Consider the following 27313-nt stretch of genomic DNA (forward strand, 5'->3'; position numbering starts at 1 on the left):
TTCACCCAACCTGCTGGGCAGACATTCTGCATCCGTAACCCGCTGTCACCCTGATCTCCGCAGTGTGTAAGGAAACCACTTCACATCAAGTTACTTCTCGTCCCATTACTGCCGATAATAAACGTGTAAAATAGCCAGACAGGTATATACAATTACTGCAAAAGTTTTCTGCCTTCAGAAGGCAAAATGTTTGAATTTATTTCCTGACAGATGGGTTTCTGAATTACTGAAGCGTCTTTAATTCAGTCCAGCCAGACACAACTCCTGTCTGGCGCGGTGAATGTGAGAAGAGGGACAGCGCATTCAAGCTGGTTTTCACGGCACTGAGGCGCTCAGAGATCATTAACCCTCCTGTCTCTGGAACGATATCAGCCAGAGAAAAAATAAATCACATTTGTCCTGTCAGTTTTCTTAAACTTTAATAGTCAGATATCAACTTAAAAATAAATATTGTTTTATGCATATGTGTTTACTTAAAGGACAGCTAAACCCAACACATTGTTCACCCTGTATAAAACAGTTGCTAATAGCATTGACACAAACATACCTAGACGTAACTGTGCCCATGATAGAACGTGAGATATTCGACATTCTGGACATGATTTAGAGTTAAATTTAAAAGTGCAACTTTTGCGTACACCCAATATTCACTTGTACATTACATTTCTATGGCCGTATTTAAGCATATAGATACATCCGGAGCAAAAATACATCCGTTGTCATCATCTTCATCTTGAAATCTTGCACTAGGCCTAAGGGACGCACTTATATACACCTCCTAGAGGTCATACTTTAAAGATACTTGTAAGTCCAAAACCGATGCATGTTTAAGGGTCGTGATTCTCTTGTATCTTCACACCCCTACTGAAGTGAACTTACATGTGCACATCCCAGACACGTCAAACTCTAAATCCTCAATGTACATTTTGAGTAGCATTTTAGTCCAGTTGAGCTGCAGTTTGCTTTGCTATCAGAAATGTTCGGCTAAAGGAGGCTTAGATTACTAAAAGGAAGTCTGCTGTTTGTAGAAAAATATCTTCCCCCACAATGATGTCTTTATCTCACATATCTTCCCTTCAGAATAGTTCCTGAACCGTACATGTATATATCTGTGCATGTTATTAGCAACTCTTTTATATGAACTAATTGTATTTTAGGTTTAGCGGGGCCGTCACTAAAGGTCACGAATGACAAAATGGGAAAATCAGAGCTTGGAAGAGGAGGAAGCATCTGCCTGTGGCCTGGACTCTCGGGGGTAGAACTCGGCCAGCATGCTCTCTGGAATACGTTTTAGCAGTTCCTTAGGGAAGATACGCAGCAGCTGCCAGCCAATGTCCAGCGACTCAAATATGGTTCGGTTCTCATATGCTCCTGGAGAAAAAGAGAACGAGCAGTAGTTAGCAGTGACCAGTGGAGAAGCCGTCTAGTGCTTAGACCTCTCAGTGACCAAACGTTGTCCCAGAATTGTAAGTACTATAAAAAGAGTTTGCTCTGTATATTGTCACAAATTTGGATGAGGGCACTTAGGATGTACAACACAGGGCCTCAACTGACAATGAGGGTGTAACTGTTGCAGTAGAAAATTAAATATGGATGTAGTGGACTTAAAGCTGGAGAAGTGTCCAGTGGTAAAGATAGTCTTCATTCACGGCGGCTATATAATATATTTATATTATGGCAAGGTAGCCACCATACTCTAACCATACACCATAGTCTAACCATCAACCGTAGTCTAACCATGCTCTGTAGTCTAACCATCCTCCGTAGTCTAACCATCCACCGTAGTCTAACCATCCTCCGTTCTCTAACCATCATCCGTTCTCTAACCATCATCCGTGCTCTAACCATCCACCATGCTCTAACCATCCACCATGCTCTAACCATCCTCTACTCTAACCATCCACTGTAGACTACCCATTCACTGTACTCTAACCATCCTCCGTACTCTAACCATCCTCCTTGGCCTAACCATCCTCCGTAGCCTAACCATCCTCCGTACTCTAACCATCCGCCGTACTCTAACCATCCGCCGTACTCTAACCATCCGCCGTGCTCTAACCATCCGCCGTGCTCTAACCATCCGCCGTGCTCTAACCATCCGCCGTGCTCTAACCATCCGCCGTTCTCTAACCATCCGCCGTTCTCTAACCATCCTCCTTATTCTAACCATCCACCGAACTCTAACCATCCACCGAACTCTAACCATCCACCGAACTCTAACTATCCACCGAACTCTAACCATCCACTGTAGACTACCCATTCACTGTACTCTAACCATCCTCCGTACTCTAACCATCCTCCTTGGCCTAACCATCCTCCGTAGCCTAACCATCCTCCGTACTCTAACCATCCGCCGTACTCTAACCATCCGCCGTACTCTAACCATCCGCCGTACTCTAACCATCCGCCGTGCTCTAACCATCCGCCGTGCTCTAACCATCCGCCGTGCTCTAACCATCCTCCTTATTCTAACCATCCACCGAACTCTAACCATCCACCGAACTCTAACCATCCACCGAACTCTAACTATCCACCGAACTCTAACCATCCACTGTAGACTACCCATTCACTGTACTCTAACCATCCGCCGTTCTCTAACCATCCGCCGTTCTCTAACCATCCTCCTTATTCTAACCATCCACCGAACTCTAACCATCCACCGAACTCTAACCATCCACCGAACTCTAACCATCCTCCGTACTCTAACCATCCTCCGTACTCTAACCATCCACCATTCTCTAACCATCCTCTGCACTCTAAACATCCAATATAGACTACCCATCCTCTGTGCTCTAACCATCCTCCGAACTCTAACCATCCATCGTAGTCTACCCATCCACCGTAGTCTACCCATCCACCGTAGTCTACCCATCCACCGTAGACTATCCATCCTCCGTACTCTAACCATCCTCCTTGGCCTAACCATCCTCCGTAGCCTATCCATACTCCTTACTCTAACCAGCCACCATCTTTAACCATCCTCTGTACTCTAACCATCCACTGTAGACTACCCATAAACCATACTCTACCCATCCATCGTACTCTAATCATCCATCGTAGTCTATCCATCCACCGTAGTCTAATCATCCTCCGTACTCCAACCATCCCCCGTACTCTAACCATCCACCATGCTCTAACCATCCACCATGCTCTAACCATCCTCTACTCTAACCATCCACTGTAGACTACCCATTCACTGTACTCTAACCATCCTCCGTACTCTAACCATCCTCCTTGGCCTAACCATCCTTCTTGGCCTAACCATCCTCCGTAGCCTAACCATCCTCCGTACTCTAACCATCCGCCGTACTCTAACCATCCTCCGTACTCTAACCATCCTCCGTACTCTAACCATCCTCCGTACTCTAACCATCCGCCGTACTCTAACCATCCGCCGTAGTCTAACCATCCGCCGTGCTCTAACCATCCGCCGTGCTCTAACCATCCGCCGTTCTCTAACCATCTGCCGTTCTCTAACCATCCGCCGTTCTCTAACCATCCGCCGTTCTCTAACCATCTGCCGTTCTCTAACCATCCGCCGTTCTCTAACCATCCGCCGTTCTCTAACCATCTGCCGTTCTCTAACCATCCGCCGTGCTCTAACCATCCGCCGTTCTCTAACCATCTGCCGTTCTCTAACCATCCGCCGTACTCTAACCATCCGCCGTAGTCTAACCATCCGCCGTGCTCTAACCATCCGCCGTGCTCTAACCATCCGCCGTTCTCTAACCATCTGCCGTTCTCTAACCATCCACCATTCTCTAACCATCCACCGAACTCTAACCATCCACCAAACTCTAACCATCCACCGAACTCTAACCATCCACCGAACTCTAACCATCCTCCGTACTCTAACCATCCTCCGTACTCTAACCATCCACCATTCTCTAACCATCCTCTGCACTCTAAACATCCAATATAGACTACCCATCCTCCGTGCTCTAACCATCCTCCGAACTCTAACCATCCACCGAACTCTAACCATCCACCGAACTCTAACCATCCTCCGTACTCTAACCATCCTCCGTACTCTAACCATCCACCATTCTCTAACCATCCTCTGCACTCTAAACATCCAATATAGACTACCCATCCTCTGTGCTCTAACCATCCTCCGAACTCTAACCATCCATCGTAGTCTACCCATCCACCGTAGGTCTACCCATCCACCGTAGTCTACCCATCCACCGTAGTCTACCCATCCACCGTAGACTATCCATCCTCCGTACTCTAACCATCCTCCTTGGCCTAACCATCCTCCGTAGCCTATCCATACTCCTTACTCTAACCAGCCACCATCTTTAACCATCCTCTGTACTCTAACCATCCACTGTAGACTACCCATAAACCATACTCTACCCATCCATCGTACTCTAACCATCCATCGTAGTCTATCCATCCACCGTAGTCTAATCATCCTCCGTAGTCTAACCATCCTCCGTACTCTAACCATCCTCCGTACTCTAACCATCCTCCGTACTCTAACCATCCTCCGTACTCTAACCATCCTCCGTACTCTAACCATCCTCCGTACTCTAACCATCCCCCTGTGCTCTAACCATCCCCGTGCTCTAACCATCCCCCTGTGCTCTAACCATCCACCATCTCTAACCATCCTCTAACCATCCACTGTAGACTACCCATTCACCATACTCTACCCATCCACTGTACTCTAACCACCCTATGTGCTCTAACCATCCTCCTTATTCTAACCATCCACCATTCTCTAACCATCCTCCGTACTCTAACCATCCTCCGTACTCTAACCATACTCCGTACTCTAACCATCCTCCGTACTCTAACCATCCTCCGTACTCTAACCAACCTCCGTACTCTAACCATCCACCATTCTCTAACCATCCTCTGCACTCTAAACATCCAATATAGACTACCCATCCTCCGTGCTCTAACCATCCTCCGAACTCTAACCATCCACCGTAGTCTACCCATCCACCGTAGTCTACCCATCCACCGTAGTCTACCCATCCACCGTAGACTATCCATCCTCCGTACTCTAACCATCCTCCTTGGCCTAACCATCCTCCGTAGCCTATCCATACTCCTTACTCTAACCAGCCACCATCTTTAACCATCCTCTGTACTCTAACCATCCACTGTAGACTACCTATAAACCATACTCTACCCATCCATCGTACTCTAACCATCCATCGTAGTCTATCCATCCACCGTAGTCTAATCATCCTCCGTAGTCTAACCATCCTCCGTACTCTAACCATCCTCCGTACTCTAACCATCCTCCGTACTCTAACCATCCTCCGTACTCTAACCATCCTCCGTACTCTAACCATCCCCCTGTGCTCTAACCATCCCCCTGTGCTCTAACCATCCACCATCTCTAACCATCCTCTAACCATCCACTGTAGACTACCCATTCACCATACTCTACCCATCCACTGTACTCTAACCACCCTATGTGCTCTAACCATCCTCCTTATTCTAACCATCCACCATTCTCTAACCATCCTCCGTACTCTAACCATCCTCCGCACTCTAACCATCCTCCGCACTCTAACCATCCTCCGTACTCTAACCATCCTCCGTACTCTAACCATCCTCCGTACTCTAACCATCCTCTGTACTCTAACCATCCACTGTAATCTACCCATCCACTGTAGACTATCCATCCTTCGTACTCTAACCATCCACTGTAGTCTACCGATCTACCGTACTCTAACCATCCACCGAACTCTAACCATCCACTGTAGTCTACCCATCCAGCGTAGTCTAACCATCCTCTGTGCTCTAATCTGCCTCACTCATCCCATTGGACGGTTAAAGCTTTTATACCTCCTAGCCTGCAAATCCACTGACTCACTCATAAAGTCGAATGAGTTTGCACAAACATAGGCACGCGACATCTCAAAAGAGCATTTTCTCTGCAGGTTTTTACTTTTGTACAGGTGTAAAAAAAAACTTCCCATAATTGTGATATATAATGTAACTTATTTTGTAAGCTAGTCTAACCCAGAACCTTGTTTGTAGTAAAATGTTTGCTAATACCCCTCCTTCCTTCTATTTTCCCTTCTGCACTGTATATTAGGGCACTGTATTTGTGAATTTCCAGCGGTAACAAACATAAATGCATTTAGCTAGTACAAAAAGCTCCTTCAGAGCAGAAATAACTGATCTTCTCCCTGTCCATTGTCTAGGTTGCCCTCGTATTGGTTGTTTTACATCCTGTGTAGAGATTTGGGTCTCTTTGGATAACAGCACAATGTTCCCAGTATTTACCCTGAGCAATAAATTGCTTCTCAAACTTCTGCAGGAACTCGAGGTACAAGAGGTCGTCTGAAGACAAAGCTTCTTCACCCACCACAGCTTTCATGGCCTGGACATCCTTCCCGATAGCGTAACATGCATACTGTGCAATTAGACAAAGACATAGGTTAGTGGGACTACGTCCATCCTTACTGTATGGCTAGAATCATGTGCACTTGGCCTACCTCTAAAATACTGACATTCTGAAAGACATACACAACTTTCTTGCAAATATTTGATACCTAAATAGAGCCTATATATCAGTGTATTTGGAAGTCATGTTTCGTGCAGTACAAATATTCCTGATAATAGGATCCACTTATTAACATTGCATTTAGGTGTACAAATTGCTCTCAACCATGGCAACCAATCAATAATAAGCTTTTATCTCTCGAGTGCAAGTTAGACAATGAAAGTCAATGTCTGATTGGTTGATGTGGTTTATAGCATTACTACTAATTCTTAATATATAATATATATAAGATCTGCAAACCTTACCTCCCTGGGCCTGGCAAAGGTGCCTAGGTATGATTCTGCTGGAGCAAACTAAGCTAATAGCCATTGCTTTGACTGGGAATTTCAAATCTGCCCCAGAGGGATCAAGAATGGATGTCTCCAAGAATCTATCTGCTACAGAAAAGCTATATTGAACAGACTATACGATTCCATTATTCTCAACCAGGAAGCAAAAAACCTAGACCACCATGGACAGCCTTAAACTTGGCAGGAGGCCTGAACTCTACCTCCATAGGATAAGCCAGATGTCCATCCCCTTGTGTGGTCAAGGCACAAGGTATCTTTTTAACAACATAAAGACAGAGCAGCAGTTGAACTTTCAACCTTCCTTCTGAAATCAACTCCTAGCTTTTGTCCAGACGTTGCATATCGGAATATCCGAAGGATAAACAAGTGCCTTTTTGAGCATAAATTGCGCAAATGCGCATCCAACTTATACATCCAATGACGCAGCCAAGATATCATGGATGATGGCAGAATATTTACTTGTCTAATTGCTTCTTAAACATAGAAATACCATTGTCTAATTCTGCAAAAAGGCTCTACAAAACAAGCTGTTTTGAAATAACAAATTTTTTTGAATTAAGGTTTTAGTACAAGACCCTTTTGACGAATGCCAATTCCTTTAGTCAGCGGGGTAAACACAGTACCATATTTTGTTTTTCAAAATTAAGTACTGTACACATATTCCTCAGTTTGCAAATCAAATCACAGCTACTGTGAGATTTTAAACAGACCTTGACGTCTTTATGTTCAATCTATTCCTTGTTATTAAAATCTAGTCTTTAAACACCGAAACTATACATGTGCAAACTCTGGACAATGATATAGAACATCAGCACATTATTCTGAGGACAGGTAAATAACACAGTATGTAAACCCAAGCTGCACTTACCAGTTGGTTAGAGACATCTCCGTGGTCTTTCCTTGTCATACCTTCCCCAATGGCGGATTTCATGAGACGGGACAGTGAAGGCAGAACGTTGATTGGAGGATAGATCTGAAATGGTATTTTAAACTTAACAATGTAACATTATTATAGCTTTATTAATGTGGAGCTTAATGAGTAGACTTTGAACCCAATTTACAAGTTTCTTTAACATGGAACTCCCAAATATTATACAATTATTTTATCACCTTAATTTAAAACTTTTTCTTGTTTTTGCTGAAAAGGAATCTGGAATTTCTCAGCTCTGCAGCTCATTAGTGACTGACTATGAAGTTCCAGTTAATCAGAAGCAGTGAAGGACCTCTAGGGTTTTTTTTTTAATAATAGTACCTATTTGCCCCCCTATACAATTAAATTGAATTTCCTCACATGAGGAAGTTGCACCAGATGTCACAAGAAGAAGGAATATGAGATAAAAGTTCATCTTCCGTCCACTGTGATGGACTCTTCCTTCACCTTGTCCTCTCGGCCTTCTGCTCTACCTACGTTTCTGCACTTTGGCTTTCCCTTCTCCAACCACAAGCCCCTCTACTTCAGCCTCACCTTAACTCATACCCTGCTCTCAAATTCACACACTCTCAGCAACACCTAAAACTCGACCTGATCCCCTTCTTATTGCTGATAAAACTACTCCTAGAACTTTGTTTCCCTATTCTGGCTGCCACTTTCTGCAACAACACACTGAGTTCAGCCTTAGACAGGGCATCTCCAGACACCACATATAGTCTCTAATGATCCAAACTGTCACCAAAGGCGCAATAACCAGACTCGCAACTTGCAAAAGTGCTCCAAAAACTGCTGAGCGCAACTGGAGGAAAACATTGTTCTAATGCCAACTTCCTTCAACACAAATGTATCCTTTCATCTTACACCACTCACCTGGTCAAGCAAACCTACTTCACTTTTTCTAATATCCACCCCCTTGCCTTCTTCGGCTGACTTCCTTGCCTACCTGAACCACCAACCCCTTCCTCCTTCACAGCTGATGACTTCGTCACCTACTTTATCACTTCAAAAGACAAGATATCTTCTCAAACCAGATCCCACCTACCGTCGTATACACTCCTGAATTCACCCTCAGTTCATTCCTCCCCTGTAACTGAGGGCGAAGCCATGACCAACTTCTACACTCCCTCTGGATCTTATACCTGTCTCTCTCCACTGGCACATTCCCATCCTCCTTTAAACTTATACTCATCTTGACAATACTAAAGAAACCATCTCTTTACCCAGCCTCTCTCCAACTACCGCCCTATTTCTTTCCTCCCTTTTGCCTCCAAACTACTTGAGCAAGTTTTGTACTCTACTCTCACTCCATTCTCGACTCTCTGCAATCGGGCTTCCACCTCCAATTGAAACTGCTCTCAAAAAAAATGACTAATGATCTACTTACAGCAAAGACTTAGGATCACTTCTCCATACTCATCCTCCTGGACCTCTCTCAAGCTTTTGACACTGTTGACCACCCTCTTCTTCTGCACACCCTCCACTCGATTTGTGACACAGTTGTTTCCTGGTTGACTTCCTACCTATCCAACCACTCTTTCGGTTTCTCTACATCTGACATACTGTCCATTCCCACTATCTGTTGGGGTCCCACAATGCTGTGTTTGCTTGTCTCACTGCACCTCTCTTTTCTTGATGAATTAATTATCTCATTTGGTCTCCAGTACCACCTCTATGCTAATGGAACCCAAATTTACCCCCCCCCCCTCCCTGATTCTTCCCCATCTCTCTCTCTCTAAAGTTACCAACTATCTCTCTGCTATATCTCTTTGGATATTCCAATGCTACCAAAAGCTCAACAAGTCCAAAAGAAAGCTTATCATCTTCCATCTTCCTAGAGCCACCACCTCCCAATAAAGCTCCGTCACTGACAACTATATCCCAATTTCCTCAGTCTCTCAAGTCAGTTACCTTGGTGTCTACCTTGACTCTAACTCTGCTTTACTCCACACATCCAATCTCACTCCCAGTCCCGTTGCCCCTACTTTCAAAATATTGGTAAAATATGTCCTTTTGTTACCCACGATGCAACCACAACTCTTATCTCCTCACCCATCTATCCTAACCACAATCCATGTTAAATGCTGTGGTAAGACTGATCTCCCATCGTTCCATATACGTAGCACCACTCTGCAAGTTCCTACACATGCTCTCCACAGTCTCCAAATTCCAATGCAATCACTCGCCCTCACCTACAAATCCCTCAACAACACCACCCTTTTACACGCCTTAGACCTCATGTCAAAGTACTCTCCCTCCCGCCCTCTTAGATCTAACCTCAGACCTTTCCTCCACCGCCTCTCTAATAACCAATCCTGTTTTATGTATGTCCCCCAATGTCTGTCTGGCCCTTCTAAGCGCTGTGATGCCCTGCAAATCAATGACAATGATAATAACATAACATTAAATGGTAAATTAAATAATGGAATGACAATGAGTTGTACTGACCCTGGTTCGAATCCCAGTGTCAAATTCTTATGATATTGGGAAAATCGCATTGAAATCCTTTAGTAAAATTATTTATAATCAATTGAACACGGAAGCTGTGTTTGAAACATTCTATGTACAGCTTTGCGCTAAGCATAAAAGAATGGTTCTCAGGTTGGTTTTCCACCAGAACAAAGGCAGAATGAGTCGGGGGATTTAAAATGAGGACAGAGGTGACTGACCTGTCTGTTATGTAGCTGTCTGTCCACGTAGATCTGTCCTTCAGTAATGAACCCGGTCAAGTCAGGGATGGGGTGAGTGATGTCTGGAAGAGAGTTACACTGTGATTACTAGTCTGATAATCAGATTTTGTACAAGGCAGCAGAGCTAGCACTCTACCAGACGGAGACACAGACCTGGTTGTTGGGGACTCACCATCGTTAGGCATGGTTAGAATGGGGATCTGAGTGATAGACCCACTTCTGCCCTCTACTCGACCAGCGCGTTCATAGATAGTGGCCAAGTCGGTGTACATGTACCCAGGGAAGCCTCGTCTACCCGGGACCTCTTCACGGGCCGCTGACACCTACAAGAACAATACCAATAAGCAGAGTATTAAACCAGGAGTCCATCTTCATGAACCTGGGGGTCAGTCACAACAAGCAGCTGCTTAACAAGAATGTGCGTCTATCACAACTGAGCTCTTGTATTTGTCTTTGTTCGAAGAGGATACATGTGTGTGTTAAAATGTGGTTGGTAGGCATCGATATTTGATATGGGATTGTGACCTTTTAATCACTCCCTACCTGGGTGTCCATGGCCCAAATTTTCTTTGTTTATTATATTTATATTTATATTATTATATTATAGAATTCCTTTAAATTAGGGGGAATGGTATAGTGCGCGCTCTCTCCAGTACATTCTATAAATGATAGCTAGATTCTGATTGGTTGCTATGGGCAACACCTCCCCTTAGTAAATCTACACTTTAGCGCTAACATTGCTAGTCTCCATAGTGTGTACTAGGAGAGGGTGTCATTGGCTTCCTCTTCAATGGTGTCACTAGATTTTAAGAGAATTTATTGGTTGCGTTCTCATGAATATTCAGCCTACAATATGGCCGCCTCCGTGACAAGCAGGAAATAGGTAAATATTAAAACCACGTCTAAGTTTTATTTCTTATACTGTCTGAATACAGCACTGTTCTGGTCTCTAGCCATTATATATATGGGTATAGTTTGTGAGTCGGTGTTGTAGGGTGTATCCGACTTAGCAGTGAAGAGGACGTTACCTCACGTAGGGCCTCCGCGTATGAGCTCATGTCAGTCAGGATGACCAGCACGTGCTTCTCACACTGATACGCCAAGTACTCAGCTTCCGTCAGGGCCAGGCGGGGGGTGATGATCCTCTCAATTCTGAGGAGACCGGATGAAGACTGTGTTAGTGCAAATATATCCATTTACCTGTGACACTCATCATAGATATGGGTCCATGAGACCCTCCCGGACATAGAACCATCTCAGATATTTGTTACAATTTCATAGCTTCCAACATTCTACAAAGAACAGATCTGAAATCCCCAACTCCTGTCCCTGTACCTCCCAAACACCTCTCATTCCTCCCAAATGGCACTACCCCTCGTCCTCACAAACTGTCCCTTTTTTGGTCTGAAGTATAGATCTGTATAGATCAATTCTCCAATGGTTCCCATACATGTCTATATATACAATGTAATTACATAGAAATACTCCCACATCTCTGCTTTACCACATTAAAAATCAAAGGAAAATCTTCTTTGCTGTAGTAGTCCGAATGGTAATATCAATAAAGTGATGCGGATAGACTTCTGTGTCCATATATTATATCCGCTACACTCATGAATTAAATACCAGCAGTGGGAGGGGTCGACACGCAACCAGCCAAACAAGAGCGGTAGCAAGCTGATTGGACGGCCTGTCATGTCGTCCAATCAGCATTCTTGATCCTCATGAGGTCAGCTCCTTGTACTTACGTTGGGTCATTGGCCAAATTCAGGAACAGACACACATTATCCATGGAGCCATTTTCCTCAAAGTCCGACTTGAAGAATCTGGCAGTCTCCATGTTTACCTGCCAGGAAAGAAGATGGCCGAACACTCAACACCCTCTGTGCTTGATTTTAACATTTCTAAATAAATGTGATGTCACACATGAAGAAATTATGTCACAATGAGGCAACAGGTGCCTCATACAACATGCACAAATGTAAATAATACATGTATAAGACTCAAACTTAACCATTTGAAAGAAACGGAATATACAAGATTTCTACATTAAAGAACAAACATCCAGGCATAAAGGAAATATTTCAGCATACTTAATATTTAAAGGAGCACTACTGCAAAATTTTTGTTCACTGCTTTAAAATGACTTAAATAGATGTTAGTAGGTCCTAGTGAATCTATATTAGTTGAGTGATCAATATGGCTCCCTCCAATGTCAGCAGGTGACAGGTATGCTTCAATAAACTGGGAGTTTAATAAGAGTTTAACACGTTAAACATTCTCTCTTACACCCATGGCCGCGAACACAATGGCGAAGTTGTCGTCGTGGTAATCCATCACGTCCTTTGATTTCTTGACTAGACCGGCCTGTCTGCAAATCTGAGCCGCAATCTAGGGGAAAGAACATCATCAATTAATTTCTGAGTTAACCAGTTGATTCCTGCCCATTTCCTGTACATGGCTGGTCTTGCTTTCACTTATATATATATATATATATATATATAGCAGGAAGTTACTCCTTTGTAGAACAGGTTCTGTCTGCAAGGAGAAACTGAGAGGCAATTCACCCCCCCCCGTGTGCAAATATAAAACAATTGTCTTATTCCCTGTATAGGTCTTCTTCCTCATTTATTCTGACTCTTTGGTTTGCATTCAGCAGTATCTCACCTGCTACATATCAGGTGTATTAATATAGATGTAAATAAAATGTCAAGATCAGAAATATGAGATTATAATTGTAAATGTTACTAGTAACTTTTTTTTACATAAGTCAAATTGTATTTTAGGATAATGACCATTTAACAATTCATCACAATAAGAGGCAATGCAGTCTCCGTGCACCAGCTTCACCCGTGGAGCCAAGACTGAACTTTTGTATCAGAAGGGTACAAAATTGACACAGATCAGGCCATGGTCGGGAATTGAACTCAAGACCCCAGTGCTGTGAGTCAGAAGTGCTAACCACTGAGCCACCGCGCTGCCCAGTTTAGTCATTTTCCACCTGCGTTAACCAGCCCCGGTGATACCTGGAGTGATCTGGACTCTTGGGACACAGCTTCAGGTGATCTACGTTGTAGACAAATTGGGCATTTTTCCTTTCAATCAGCGCCTGCACTAGGCAGGAAGATGGACCCCTGTTTGGCCATTTTTACAGTATGGTAAAATTACTCTACACAAGTAGAATGTGTGGTTATTATAACATAATACATAAACACCGTTTGGTTCTCTTCAGAAATATTTACAGTTTGGAAATGTAAAGTGACAGTGAAGGACGTAAGAACACAAATTCTCAGACACCTTAGATGGGTGGAAATGAAGATATAAGTAAATTATCAGGAATACAGGCTAGGCGGTACTACAGCCGTGAGAGATTAATCAGAACGAACCCAAACAAGACGGCAGCATTATGATCCAACACAGCCTGTAATCTTCTGATGAGAAGATTGACATTTATTGTGGCGTTAAAAATCAGTTTTTGCTCCAATTTAACAAAAATATATGTCAGTTGCAGCTGAGCGACACCCAACTGCACTGGCGATACCAAGCCTGAGCAGGCTTGACGGCCCGCGTCTACGCAGTTCCGCTTATAATAAAAAAGTTTTGTTTTTTGTTTGTTTTTTTTAAAATGCTAAAAAATAATTTACAGTTTTTTGAAAAAAAACGTAAAACTTTTCACCCTTTAATAAATCAGCCCCGAAGTGCTCAGGATAATTCACAACTAGTCCATTTCTTGCAACAGGGTAAACTATATTTCCAACACACCCCAATCTCGCCCCCCAACCCCGTACCTCATTGTGGGGTAGCCCAGCTGCTGAGAAGATGGGGATTTTCTGTCCTCGGGCGATGCTGTTCATGACATCGATGGGCGAGATTCCAGTCTGTATCATTTCCTCTGGATATGTCCGGCCATATGGGTTAATTGGCTGCCCTGATAAGTAATAAAACAACATGCGATTTATCCCTGTTGTTGGTCTAATAAATGGACAACAGGGCTAAAGACAAATTGGTTGGGAGTCCCCAATCTTGGTAATAGTCCCTGAACCGGGGAATTCTCGGAGTCCCTATCTCATCTCCCCAGGATCACAAGAAAACAAAAAGGAATGACAAATCCCACAGTGTACAGAACAGAATTTCCCGCTCACCGTTGATATCTAAGAAGTCCTCGGCCATCACAGTCGGACCATTGTCAATAGGTTTCCCGGAGCCGTTAAACACCCGTCCTAGAGAAGAGAGAAATACACTTTGTGTTATAGGCTCAGTCATAGCTACGCAGCTTCCACTGGCTCTTAGACACAGACAAAAATCAGGACTGTCTATGGTGCATTCCCCACCCGTGGACGTCACTTTGGAGGGTTTCCGAAAAGCATTTGTTACTAGAAAACGCTGGGTAAAGCAGCAGAAGAGAACATTTTAAGAAACGACTTTGTAGAAGCAGCTATGAAGTCAAACTCTAGTTATACCCAGAGCCCTGGGAAAGCTTGTATGATATTGTATTATTATTTATATTATACGCTTTAACGAGCAGAGTTCTATTGCTGTATGCTGACCCCTACTCGTATAGTTTCGCGGCTGTAGGTCGCTCTGATCCCTGCCTGTCCATCACCGGCAAAATGCCACAATGTGGATTTATATCCCGCCATGTGGCCCTCAACATAGCCGATTCCACAGGGCCGACAGAAGAGCAGAGCCAGACCAAATAAAAAGGAAACTAAAAGAGAGATATAATATAATATAACGGAACATTCTGCCGCCTAGGCTGAGGTTAAGGTGGGCCTGATTGTCTGTTCCTGAGTTGTTATCATGTTATACACAGTAGGTTTCCCTGACTGTACAGTCTCCCTCTATAAACGATCTCCCGGATGACTGCTGACAATAGCAATGATCAGAATTTAGCGCAGGTGGAGGGGACAACCGCCTCTGTCCTTAGTTTTACCAAAGATTAACTCACTTCTGCATTTTTCGTTTCGTTTCGAGGGTAGTTATTAAAATTACTGTTTTTTTCTTTTGTGGGAAGCTAAACTAATATTTATTTTTAATATTTCATATCGACATCTATAAAGCCACACCCACCGCTGCAGAGGACCGTACATACACCGATCAGCCACAGCATTAAAACCACGTGCCTAATATTGTGTAGGTCCCCCTGGTGCTGCCAAAATACCTCTGACTCATCCAGACATGGACGTTCGCAAGACCTCTGAAGGTGTCCTGTGGTATCTGGCACCAAGACGTTAGCAGCAGATCCTTAAAGTTCTGTAAGGTACAAGGTGGGGCCTCCAGGGCTCGGACGTGTATTTACAGCTCATCCCACAGATGCTGGATCGGACTGAGATCTGGGGAATTTGGAGGCCAAGTCAACACCTTGAATTTGTCATGATTCTCAAACCATTGTGGCAGGGCGCATTATCCTGCTGAAAGATTTAGAAAGTAATACCGCTGCCATGAAGGGGTGTACTTGGTCTGCAACAATGTTTAGGTAGATGGTACAAGTCAATGTAACATCCACATGAATGCTAAGACCTAAGGTTTCCCAGCAGAACATTGCCCAGAGTATAACACTGCCTCCGCCGGCTGCCTTCTTCCCATAGTGCATCCTGGTGCCATCTCTTCCCCAGGTAGACGATGCACATGCATCTGGCCGTCCACATGATGCAAAGGAAAACATGATATCAGGCGCCGCCTCCGCACCCCACATAGGTGCCGGAGACAGTCGCCTTCTGTGCCTCTCTCCCGTCCCGTTGCCTAGCAACGGGACATCCTTCCAGCCGCCTGACGACGCAGCAGGCGCATGCGCTGTGCGCCACAACCCATTGCCTAGCAACGTAGTGCCAGCTCTTTCTTGCCGACGATCAACTGTGTCTGATCGCCGTAAATCCTCCCTCCTATCCACATCCGTCCCCAGATATTTAAACCTCACTCTGGCACCATTAGGGTGCCAGAGTATTGGTACTCACCACTCCAGTTTTCCTGTGTATGTTTCTGCTTACTGGTTACTGAATTCGGCTTGCCTTGACTCTCCTCTCAGATTATCCTCTGTATCTTGCTGCCCATACTGGATTTGACCCTTGGACCGTTCCTGACTATTCTCTCCCCTATCTCCGTGGTACTGCGCTCGCTTGGTTCCGATCCGGCCTGTCTGACTATGCTTTTCTACGCTGCACTAGGGACTATCTGGGAGAACTGCGACCTCACGCAGCAAAGTGAGGGGTCCTTGGTGAACACCGGGGTTGCGTTAGACTCCACGCCTCCCAGTTTAGTAGCGCCAACACCAGTCAGTGGTCATTCCTGTGAAATACGTGACACATGATTGATCAGACCAGACCAGCTTCTTCCTTTGCTCCATGGTCCAGTTCTGGCACTCATGTGCCCATTGTAGGCGCTTTTGACAGAGAGGACAGGACTCAGCATGGGCGCTGTGATCGGCCTATGGCTACGCAGCAAACTATGATGCTCTGTGTGTTCTGACACCTTTCTATCATAAACAGCCTTAACTTTTTCAGCAATTTGTGCTACAGTAGCTCTTCTGTAGGATCGGACCGGATGGGCTAGCCTTCGCTCCCCACCTGCATTACTGAGCCTTGATCGCTCATGACCCTGTCACTGGATCACCAGTAGTCCTTTCTTGGACCACTTTTGGTAGGTACTAACCACCGCATACAATAAACACCCCACAAGACCAGCAGTTTAGTAAATATACCCCTATGTGTTATCTTTAGAGGTATTTTTCTTTCCATACCTGCACGATACAGGTCTCTGTGCTACATATTGTGCTGCTGGATTCCTGCCTGTGTGTGCAGAGTATATCACCGGCATCCACCTTCCCCGCTCTGCCCCGGTGGCTGCGGTCTGCGTCCACCCACTCAGCCAGCTCTCCTTGTCACTGTACATAATGTCCACATGGCTATTAGGAAGGAGATGCAATGACCATGAAAGGTCAGTAACTCAGCCAGACAGTTATTTCATGTTATCTGTGCACCTGCGTTATGTATCGCTGATGCACAGCCATTTAAAGGGCTCCAGGTCACATATATATATATATATATATATATATATATATATATATATATATATAGTCTCGCCCCGGGACGTCCTCCTTATCTCTGCCACCTTCACACATTCGTAAGAAAACACTCAGAGCAGACAATACGTATATACATAATCTAAAGGTAGCAGCCGTACAAGCTATTAATAATATTCACACAGAGAAATGTGCAATGTCTTATGGAAGATATTTGCTATGAACCGGTGATTGTAGGTGGGGGGGGAGATGTTTGTTCTTTGAGGAATCCTATTGAAGGACACTGCCATCGGCCTGTCTTTGTCTGATTTGACTGCACTCAGGTGCAGGGTAAATGAAAAAAGAATGTAAAACACTTCAAGTTCTGTCAATTTGTGGAAACGTTTACATACAAATTTGTACCAGTAGATTGTTTCTGTGTGTTTTACATACTCTGGTCTCTCGTTACTTCTTCGTCTGTGCTTCTTAACAGATAAACTGGTGACTGATACACAGGACAGAACATTTCCTGATATCAGATTATTTTCTGTGCTTTCTATCCCTCAGTCCCTCAGGTATCTACAGAAGATATTGCCCACGTGGCATTAGATAAGCTTCTTACAATTATTGCCCCATCTGATTACTTTGAGGCACGTCCCGGAACACATCCTAGGGGGATCCTTTCGGCCGTATAAGGGGCTGCTCAGGGCTATCCTAACAACATTATGGGCCCCCGGCAGGGCCGGTGCTAGGGTCCATGGCGCCCTAGGCATTTTTACAAAATCGGCGCCCCCCCCCCCGCAAAAATCAGCGCCCTCCTCCCTCCCCCTTCTCTTTCCCCCCCCTTCACCCCGTCTTTCCTTACCTTGTCTCACCACCGCCGCCTCTCTGCTCCGTCTCCTCCCCTCCACTCATAGTGAGTGGAGGGGAGGAGACAGAGCAGAGAGGCGGAGGTGGTGAGCAATAGCCTCTTCCCCCCTCCCCGTGCATCTGAATGCTGTGCGGCGGCCGTGTCAGGTATGGTCAGCGGTCGCCGCGCAATTTTAAAGTCATTTACCATTCTGTGGCGCCCTCCAGAGCCCGGCGCCCTAGGCAAGTGCCTAACATTGCCTAATGGGAGCGCCGGGCCTGGCCCCCGGGCAAAGCATTGCCCTGTGGCCTCTACCTACACAACCACTCACAGGAATAAAAATGTAATTATCAATAAAAGTTTATATTTATTGGTACCTGCAACAAAATTCAGTGCTTAAACATTAAATAACTTGCTGTACAGCTGTGCCTTAATACATGGGTGAATAGATTTCTTCTTTCGGGTCCTTCTTATGGGGCCCTTATGCTTGTGGGGCCCCCGGGCAAATGCCCGGCGTACCCAGGGGGGATGACGGCCCTGGGACTGCCAATAAGAGAATCGAAAGGGTCTAGTTAGGATGTTCCTTCTTGACCCAATTTATGATGGCCTAACCAGGGTACGAGTTTCAGAAAAACATGGGTAAGGTTTTATCTTAAAAGTACCAGTCGTCCGGCTACAAGATACATTGTGCTGCATTATTAGCTTATAATACGCTGGCACTGCCTGGCTCCAACCAACTTTTCATTGGTCTGCAAGGTAAAGGTCAGGGAACAGGTTACCGAGGGTAGTAGGGAGAGGTGTAATTGATACTTTCAGAGCCCTAAGCAACATACTGGCTTGGGGCCCACTTCCACCCCTTTGTTTGTCAAAAAAAGAACACACAAAATAAACTGCACTCCCCTGAGTGCCCATGGGGCCCTATGTGGTATCTTAGTGTGCCTAATGGATGATAAGAAGTCCTGTTGAGCAGTCACTGTGCCATCGTCATTGTCCATTTCACACTACTGGCAGCAGAATGGTGACAAGACACAACGTGATTCTAGATACCAGGCTCCACAATGAGCGCAATGCCCAGGAATTATCCAATTCTATTGGATAATTACTCAAGCGCCAAACGTCTGGCTCTGTCTGATGCGGGAAGTGATTTTGCCCCTCTGCACAGACCTATGTTGGGGTACAACGCTGACCAGAAGAAAATAACAAGACTGCCCCGAAAACTTAATGTCACTCTAATATATCTCATAAAGGTAGTTCTGGGAGGAGAAATGTTAATTCACCTCTCCATTAACAGGTTATGTGCGCACACCATGAGAATAACACAATTATCTGCAATTAAAAACACATTTACTCTGCCGAAACATTTCTTATGCAAAAATATTGAAATCTCCTCTCTCCATATTATTGCACCAGCTTCGAAGCTCCTGGTTCTCAATCAATTAACAAATTCTATAGCTAAACCCATGTTGTATTATGCAGCCATAAAAAACAGACCTAAGGGTTTGAGAAGCTATAGGGCCTATTTGTCAACCTCCGAAGAGATTAAAATCCTCCAAAAACTGGATTAATTAGTAAAGAGGCTATTTATATCTCCGATATCTGCTGTGGTCCCAGCCTCATTGTTCACAAATCCAGTCTCCATAGGTGTCTTTTGGGACTGCAGTTATGAACTATTTATCAACTCAGAAAGTCAGAAGTCAGTAAGTCATTCTATGTACAAAACTTATACTTCTTCTTCAGGGTCTGAAATAGAGGTCTGCTGTTCTAGAGTGGGGGCACTAGATGGCGATGTTGCAAGGGGAACATAGGTACATGAATTCCTCTTTTAGCTTTCAGCATTTGGATAAACATGAGCTACCCCCAACCTCATACAGCACAAGGAACTAGGTGCTTCTATAATACGGGGTTCAACTCAGCATTCAGTACCCTTTGGTTACAGCAGGTGGCGCTTCACTTCAGGACATCACTGTATTATTAGAAGTAGTGGCACATCTATCTATGTATACACATTATACAGTGCTGGAAAGTGGGTGCAGCATTTTATCTTTTGCAGGGAGGATTTAGGGAGTGCCTAATGCCTCGTAATACACACATTTTTGTAACAAACCCTTTAGTGATGATTATAAGTAATGACATATCACAGACCTGTTGAGATGATGATTATCACTATCCAAAAAGACATAATATTGTATCACCCCACCACCCAAATATCATATTAGCCTTGTGCATAATTATATGTATAGAATATAGTCAAGGGCATGATTCTAATTCTCAGACCCCATAGTAAAACTTGGGGAGAGATCCGGTGATTCGCTCTGGAATGAAAAGCATAAATCTCAATTGTACCAGCTCTCCACTAATGCCCAGAATAGTGGATCCTCCGCAGCGGATAGACCATCTGTGGCCCCATAGTGGTTTACTGTGATTTGTATTAATAATTTGCAAGCAATATTAACGCAACAGACTTTTAAGGACTACATCCTTCTCCATCATCACACTGTGCCCCTTCTTCATCATGACACTGTACCCCCTCCTAGATCATCACACTGCTGCCGCCATCCCACTGTGCCCAATCGATCATCGCACTGTGTTCCCTCCATATATCACACTGTGCCCCTTCCATCATCGCACTGTGCCCCCCTCCATATATCACACTGTGCCCCCTCCATATATCACACTGTGCCCCTTCCATCATCGCACTGTGCCCCCTCCATATATCACACTGTGCCCCCTCCATATATCACACTGTGCCCCTTCCATCATCGCACTGTGCCTCCTCCATATATCACACTGTGCCCTCCTTCATCACAGTGTGCCCCTATTAGATCATCCCACTGCAGCCACCATCACACTGGGCCCAATCTTTCATTGCCCTGTGTCCCCTCCATCATTACCCTGTGCCCTCATTCATCTCGCTGTCCCCTTTGTTCTGTACTTACCTTTCCATGACCTTCTTTCTTCTGTGTTCTGGCTCCTCTCGGTGCCCTGCCTAGCCCTTGCTGTTGGGCTTGATGTCATCACGTCCCGACAGTCAGTGTGAATGGAGCAGAGAGAGGCAGGGATCCGCTGCCACCAGATGCAGCCCCAGTGGACAAGCGGGGAAGGCCTACTCCACATACCGCCGGCCCTGGGACAGAGAAGTGCCGGTACACCATTCCAGGACCACCCCACTTCCAGCACTGGTCTATACGGTATTTAAAGATTATATAATAAGTTATATTTTATGTTAATTTCACTCACAAAATTCACCCTCATGTCCAGAGATCAGAATACAGACTGAAGAGGGAGTTATTTTATGTAATAATATTCCCATATAGCCGCCTCGTCACTCAGGAATGCAGATAATTATGACCCTGACACAGTGTTTTGTGTGAGAATGATGGGATTATATTTAGCAATGTGTGCGGGTTACCTGATTCTCTCTTCATAGGATGTGACTACAATTAATACCAGTATTTTTGATGCTCACAGAGCAGTTAAGTAGATTGAAGACTTCCATATATAGCGAAGTGACTTATTATAGCAGTATCCAGTTAAATCCTGTGGCTTTGTGGTGCGTAATCATCTATGTATAGTCTGTGATTTTATGGGGCACATTTATCATTATTCACATAAAGTGAAAAGTAGTTTTCAATCCTTATCGCAATGATAAGGATTGAACTACTTCTCACATTTATGTACAGCCGTGCAGAGAAACAGCAGTTCCGAAAAACTGCTGTTTCAGTGATAAAAAAAATCATACTTACCCCCCTCTTCGGAAGCGCTGTCTTCGGGTCTTCTCTTCCCTCTTCAAGTGCGCATGTCCAGTTCCAAGAACTGGACATGCGCACACAGATCCCCTCTCTGTCTCTGCAACGATAGTTGCAGAGAGAGAGCTGTGAGTGACAGGGAGGGATCATGTGATCCCTCCACACATGCGCTGTCCAGCTCTGCTCTCCGGAGCAGAGCTGACAGCATTAGATTTCCTCATGTACGCCAGCTTCAGCTGGTACATTAACATGACAAGTTCCCGAAAAAAAAAAAATTCGGGACTTGTTAGATTGCGGCCAGGAGCAGTCACCATTCTGTTAAATGGTGACTGCTCCCAAAAACGAAGAGGAATGCAAAGCAGCAGATATCCATGATATCTGCTGCGATGCCCCCTTAATAAATTTGCGGAGGACACTGTGGGACCTTAATTATCCATTAAAAGCACTATCGTGCTTTATTAAATATGCCCCTATATCTGAAATTCAGTCTTGGCGAGTGGAATATCCGTTTATACAGAACGTCCGCATCTCCGCGAGTTAACAGTGAATGTTGGAACTCGGAGTTATAATGTCAACTATAACGCCATAACGTATCAGCCACACACAACAGCTAAACAGCGCCACCCAGTGACCAAAATATTCTGAAAAAATGGCAGAATACATTGGAAAAGAAAAACTTGCTCTGTTCTACACCTAGTACTCTTAAAGGGTTAATATCTGGGCTTGGCGCGGCAGAAACAGGGGCGCAACAGAATATTTTGCTAGGATGCTAGCCGTTAGTGATAACATTCATATAAGTTTTAGAAGTAGCTTGATACGTAATTTAAAAAAATTGGTTTGATAATATTCTATAGGAAACCAAAGATTAATCGGTAAAAGAGGCACAATGAGGTTCTAGGTCAAAGATCCAATCACCTCTCGCTTCCCTGTTGGGATGTTTGGCACAAGAGAGGTTAACTGTTCTCTTCTACATGAGGATTAGCCGCAGCTACGAAATCGGAGGTTTTCCAGGCTGCCTTAACCCACCCACCAACGCCCTACCCCAGCTCCCCATCCACGCTCTCCCCAGTTTTATCTGGGAAACAGCTTTTCATTGACAAACGCAATGAATGGCAGAGATGCCTTTGCCAAGGACCAGCGCTGGTTTTCATGCAGGCTCAGGAATAGAAAAAATCCCAACTCTCATTAAGCTGGTACGTTTCAAAGTCTCCAACCTAATTAACAGCCTCCCACCGGCCTATAATTCACTTTATTTAAAGACGCCATTAGAGCCCAACAAAGGGGTCAACAAATGGGAAATGAATAAGGTTTTTTAGTTATTTTATTTATTACAGTATTTTCTTCAAATGTTGGGAAACTAATTAAGGTTTTTCGGGGTTAGGGGGCGGTGGTAAGCTCATTAGGTTTGGTGATTTATTCCTAGACACAGACAAGCTAAGGAAGACGTCCGCACGGATACTCCCACAGGGTACTGGCATTAAACTTGGCTTCTCATCTGGCTTCCCTCTAAGGGGGGGTCCGGGGGTGTCCCTCATATGCCCCCAACACATAGTGTGCATCACCAGCCAGTACGCTCAGAGCACGGATCCTGGACCCTCTCTATCTCCGCCATCAATCTCAGTGATTGGTTAGTGATCGTGATTGGGTCATTCACTGATCAGTCGCCGCCCGCTTCCTCCTGTCGGTGTTTGAGGAGCCGCGGTGACTGGCGTTTATATATGAGATTGTTCTATAAGATGTGTAACTGTGCACATTATATAAAGATCCTATACTGGACCCTTCCACTGACAGGATAATTCTACGTTTGTGCACGTTGTATGAGGAGGGCGGTGATGGTCCACAGATTCCTGCCGGCCCCCTAGATCTTGCCGCCTTAGGCGATGGGCTCACCTCATCCCATTTCAGAACGGTCCCTACTTTTCCACGAGCACTGACACAATTAGTTCAGTATGAGTTACTCACAGCCAATAAATTATATATAATATACATTCATATATTAGTGAGAGAATCCATCAGTTATCGGTCTGAACGGATGGATTAAGGGGCAATCGGTAATAGGGGCGGGCAGGAGGACTGCCATAGAGGGGCCCAGAGTCACCCTACTCACTCACTGTAAGAGACATGCAGACTATGGGCACTGCGGGCACCGCCACTTCTTGTAGGTGGAAGAGGCTGAGGAGGGGAATAAATGACACAATTACATATGTAGCTCAGCAAGCTTCTGACTGGCTGGTAAATAATCATGTGGGCACCTATGACTAGTATATAATCAGTGGGCACCTATGACTAGTATATAATCAGTGGGCACCTATGACTAGTATATAATCAGTGGGCACCTGTGACTAGTATATAATCAGTGGGCACCTCTGGCTAGTATATAATCAGTGGGCATCTGTGACTAGTATATAATCAGTGGGCACCTGTGACTAGTATATAATCAGTGGGCACCTCTGGCTAGTATATAATCAGTGGGCACCTATGACTAGTATATAATCAGTGGGCACCTGTGACTAGTATATAATCAGTGGGCACCTCTGGCTAGTAAATAATCAGTGGGCACCTCTGGCTAGTATATAATCAGTGGGCACCTATGACTAGTATATAATCAGTGGGCACCTGTGACTAGTATATAATCAGTGGGCACCTCTGGCTAGTATATAATCAGTGGGCACCTATGACTAGTATATAATCAGTGGGCACCTGTGACTAGTATATAATCAGTGGGCACCTATGACTAGTATATAATCAGTGGACACCTATGACTAGTATATAATCAGTGGGCACCTGTGACTAGTATATAATCAGTGGGCACCTCTGGCTAGTAAATAATCAGTGGGCACCTATGACTAGTATATAACCAGTTGGCACATCTGGCTAGTATATAATCAGCGGGCACCTGTGACTAGTATATAATCAGTGGGCACCTATGACTAGTATATAATCAGTGGGCACCTGTGACTAGTATATAATCAGTGGGCACCTGTGACTAGTATATAATCAGTGGGCACCTATGACTAGTATATAATCAGTGGGCATCTATGACTAGTATATAATCAGTGGGCACCTATGACCAGTATATAATCAGTGGGCATCTATGACTAATATATAATCAGTGAGCACCTATGATTAGTATATAGTCAGTGGGCACATCTGGCTAGTATATAATCAGTGGGCATCTATGACTAGTATATAATCAGTGGGTACCTATGACTAGTATATAATCAGTGGGCACCTATGACTAGTATATAATCAGTGGGCACCTGTGACTAGTATATAATCAGTGGGCACCTATGACTAGTATATAATCAGTGGGTACCTATGACTAGTATATAATCAGTGGGCACCTATGACTAGTATATAATCAGTGGGCACCTCTGGCTAGTATATAATCAGTGGGCACCTATGACTAGTATATAATCAGTTGGCACATCTGGCTAGTATATAATCAGTGGGCACCTGTGACTAGTATATAATCAGTGGGCACCTATGACTAGTATATAATCAGTGGGCACCTGTGACTAGTATATAATCAGTGGGCACCTATGACTAGCATATAATCAGTGGGCATCTATGACTAGTATATAATCAGTGAGCACCTATGATTAGTATATAGTCAGTGGGCACATCTGGCTAGTATATAATCAGTGGGCATCTATGACTAGTATATAATCAGTGGGTACCTATGACTAGTATATAATCAGTGGGCACCTATGACTAGTATATAATCAGTGGGCACCTGTGACTAGTATATAATCAGTGGGCACCTATGACTAGTATATAATCAGTGGGCACCTGTGACTAGTATATAATCAGTGGGCACCTGTGACTAGTATATAATCAGTGGGCACCTATGACTAGTATATAATCAGTGGGCACCTATGACTAGTATATAATCAGTGGGCATCTATGACTAGTATATAATCAGTGGGCACCTGTGACTAGTATATAATCAGTGGACACCTATGACTAGTATATAATCAGCGGGCACCTATGACTAGTATATAGTCAGTGGGCACATCTGGCTAGTATATAATCAGTGGGCATTTATGACTAGTATATAATCAGTGGGTACCTATGACTAGTATATAATCAGTGGGCACCTATGACTAGTATATAATCAGTGGGCACCTGTGACTAGTGTATAATCAGTGGGCACCTATGACTAGTATATAATCAGTGGGTACCTATGACTAGTATATAATCAGTGGGCACCTATGACTAGTATATAATCAGTGGGCACCTCTGGCTAGTATATAATCAGTGGGCACCTATGACTAGTATATAATCAGTTGGCACATCTGGCTAGTATATAATCAGTGGGCACCTGTGACTAGTATATAATCAGTGGGCACCTATGACTAGTATATAATCAGTGGGTACCTGTGACTAGTATATAATCAGTGGGTACCTCTGGCTAGTATATAATCAGTGGGCACCTATGACTAGTATATAATCAGTGGGCACCTGTGACTAGTATATAATCAGTGGGTACCTCTGGCTAGTATATAATCAGTGGGCACCTATGACTAGTATATAATCAGTTGGCACATCTGGCTAGTATATAATCAGTGGGCACCTGTGACTAGTATATAATCAGTGGGCACCTGTGACTAGTATATAATCAGTGGGCACCTGTGACTAGTATATAATCAGTGGGCATCTATGACTAGTATATAATCAGTGAGCACCTATGATTAGTATATAGTCAGTGGGCACATCTGGCTAGTATATAATCAGTGGGCATCTATGACTAGTATATAATCAGTGGGTACCTATGACTAGTATATAATCAGCGGGCACCTATGACTAGTATATAGTCAGTGGGCACATCTGGCTAGTATATAATCAGTGGGCATTTATAACTAGTATATAATCAGTGGGTACCTATGACTAGTATATAATCAGTGGGCACCTATGACTAGTATATAATCAGTGGGCACCTGTGACTAGTATATAATCAGTGGGCACCTATGACTAGTATATAATCAGTGGGTACCTATGACTAGTATATAATCAGTGGGCACCTATGACTAGTATATAATCAGTGGGCACCTCTGGCTAGTATATAATCAGTGGGCACCTATGACTAGTATATAATCAGTTGGCACATCTGGCTAGTATATAATCAGTGGGCACCTGTGACTAGTATATAATCAGTGGGCACCTATGACTAGTATATAATCAGTGGGCACCTGTGACTAGTATATAATCAGTGGGCACCTATGACTAGTATATAATCAGTGGGCATCTATGACTAGTATATAATCAGTGAGCACCTAT

At 44.3% G+C, this 27313-nt stretch overlaps 1 protein-coding gene across 1 annotated transcript in view; it reads right to left on the bottom strand.

Moving 5' to 3' along the window:
- Positions 1 to 402: 402 nt before the first annotated feature.
- The window catches only part of ATP6V1B1 (ATPase H+ transporting V1 subunit B1), a 67903-nt gene continuing 40992 nt past the window's right edge, over positions 403 to 27313 (bottom strand). Inside the window, exons 5-14 of the mRNA XM_075187433.1 lie at positions 14583 to 14660; positions 14229 to 14368; positions 12730 to 12831; positions 12189 to 12286; positions 11469 to 11592; positions 10613 to 10763; positions 10420 to 10502; positions 7691 to 7795; positions 6253 to 6382; positions 403 to 1371 (exon numbers count right to left, since the gene is read on the bottom strand). Coding sequence (XP_075043534.1) covers positions 1205 to 1371; positions 6253 to 6382; positions 7691 to 7795; positions 10420 to 10502; positions 10613 to 10763; positions 11469 to 11592; positions 12189 to 12286; positions 12730 to 12831; positions 14229 to 14368; positions 14583 to 14660 — 1178 coding nt within the window. The 3' untranslated portion in view covers positions 403 to 1204. The remainder of the gene's footprint in view (positions 1372 to 6252; positions 6383 to 7690; positions 7796 to 10419; positions 10503 to 10612; positions 10764 to 11468; positions 11593 to 12188; positions 12287 to 12729; positions 12832 to 14228; positions 14369 to 14582; positions 14661 to 27313) is intronic.

The sequence above is a fragment of the Mixophyes fleayi genome, chromosome 1 (genome assembly GCF_038048845.1).
Source record: "Mixophyes fleayi isolate aMixFle1 chromosome 1, aMixFle1.hap1, whole genome shotgun sequence".
In the NCBI taxonomy this organism is placed as follows: domain Eukaryota; kingdom Metazoa; phylum Chordata; class Amphibia; order Anura; family Limnodynastidae; genus Mixophyes; species Mixophyes fleayi.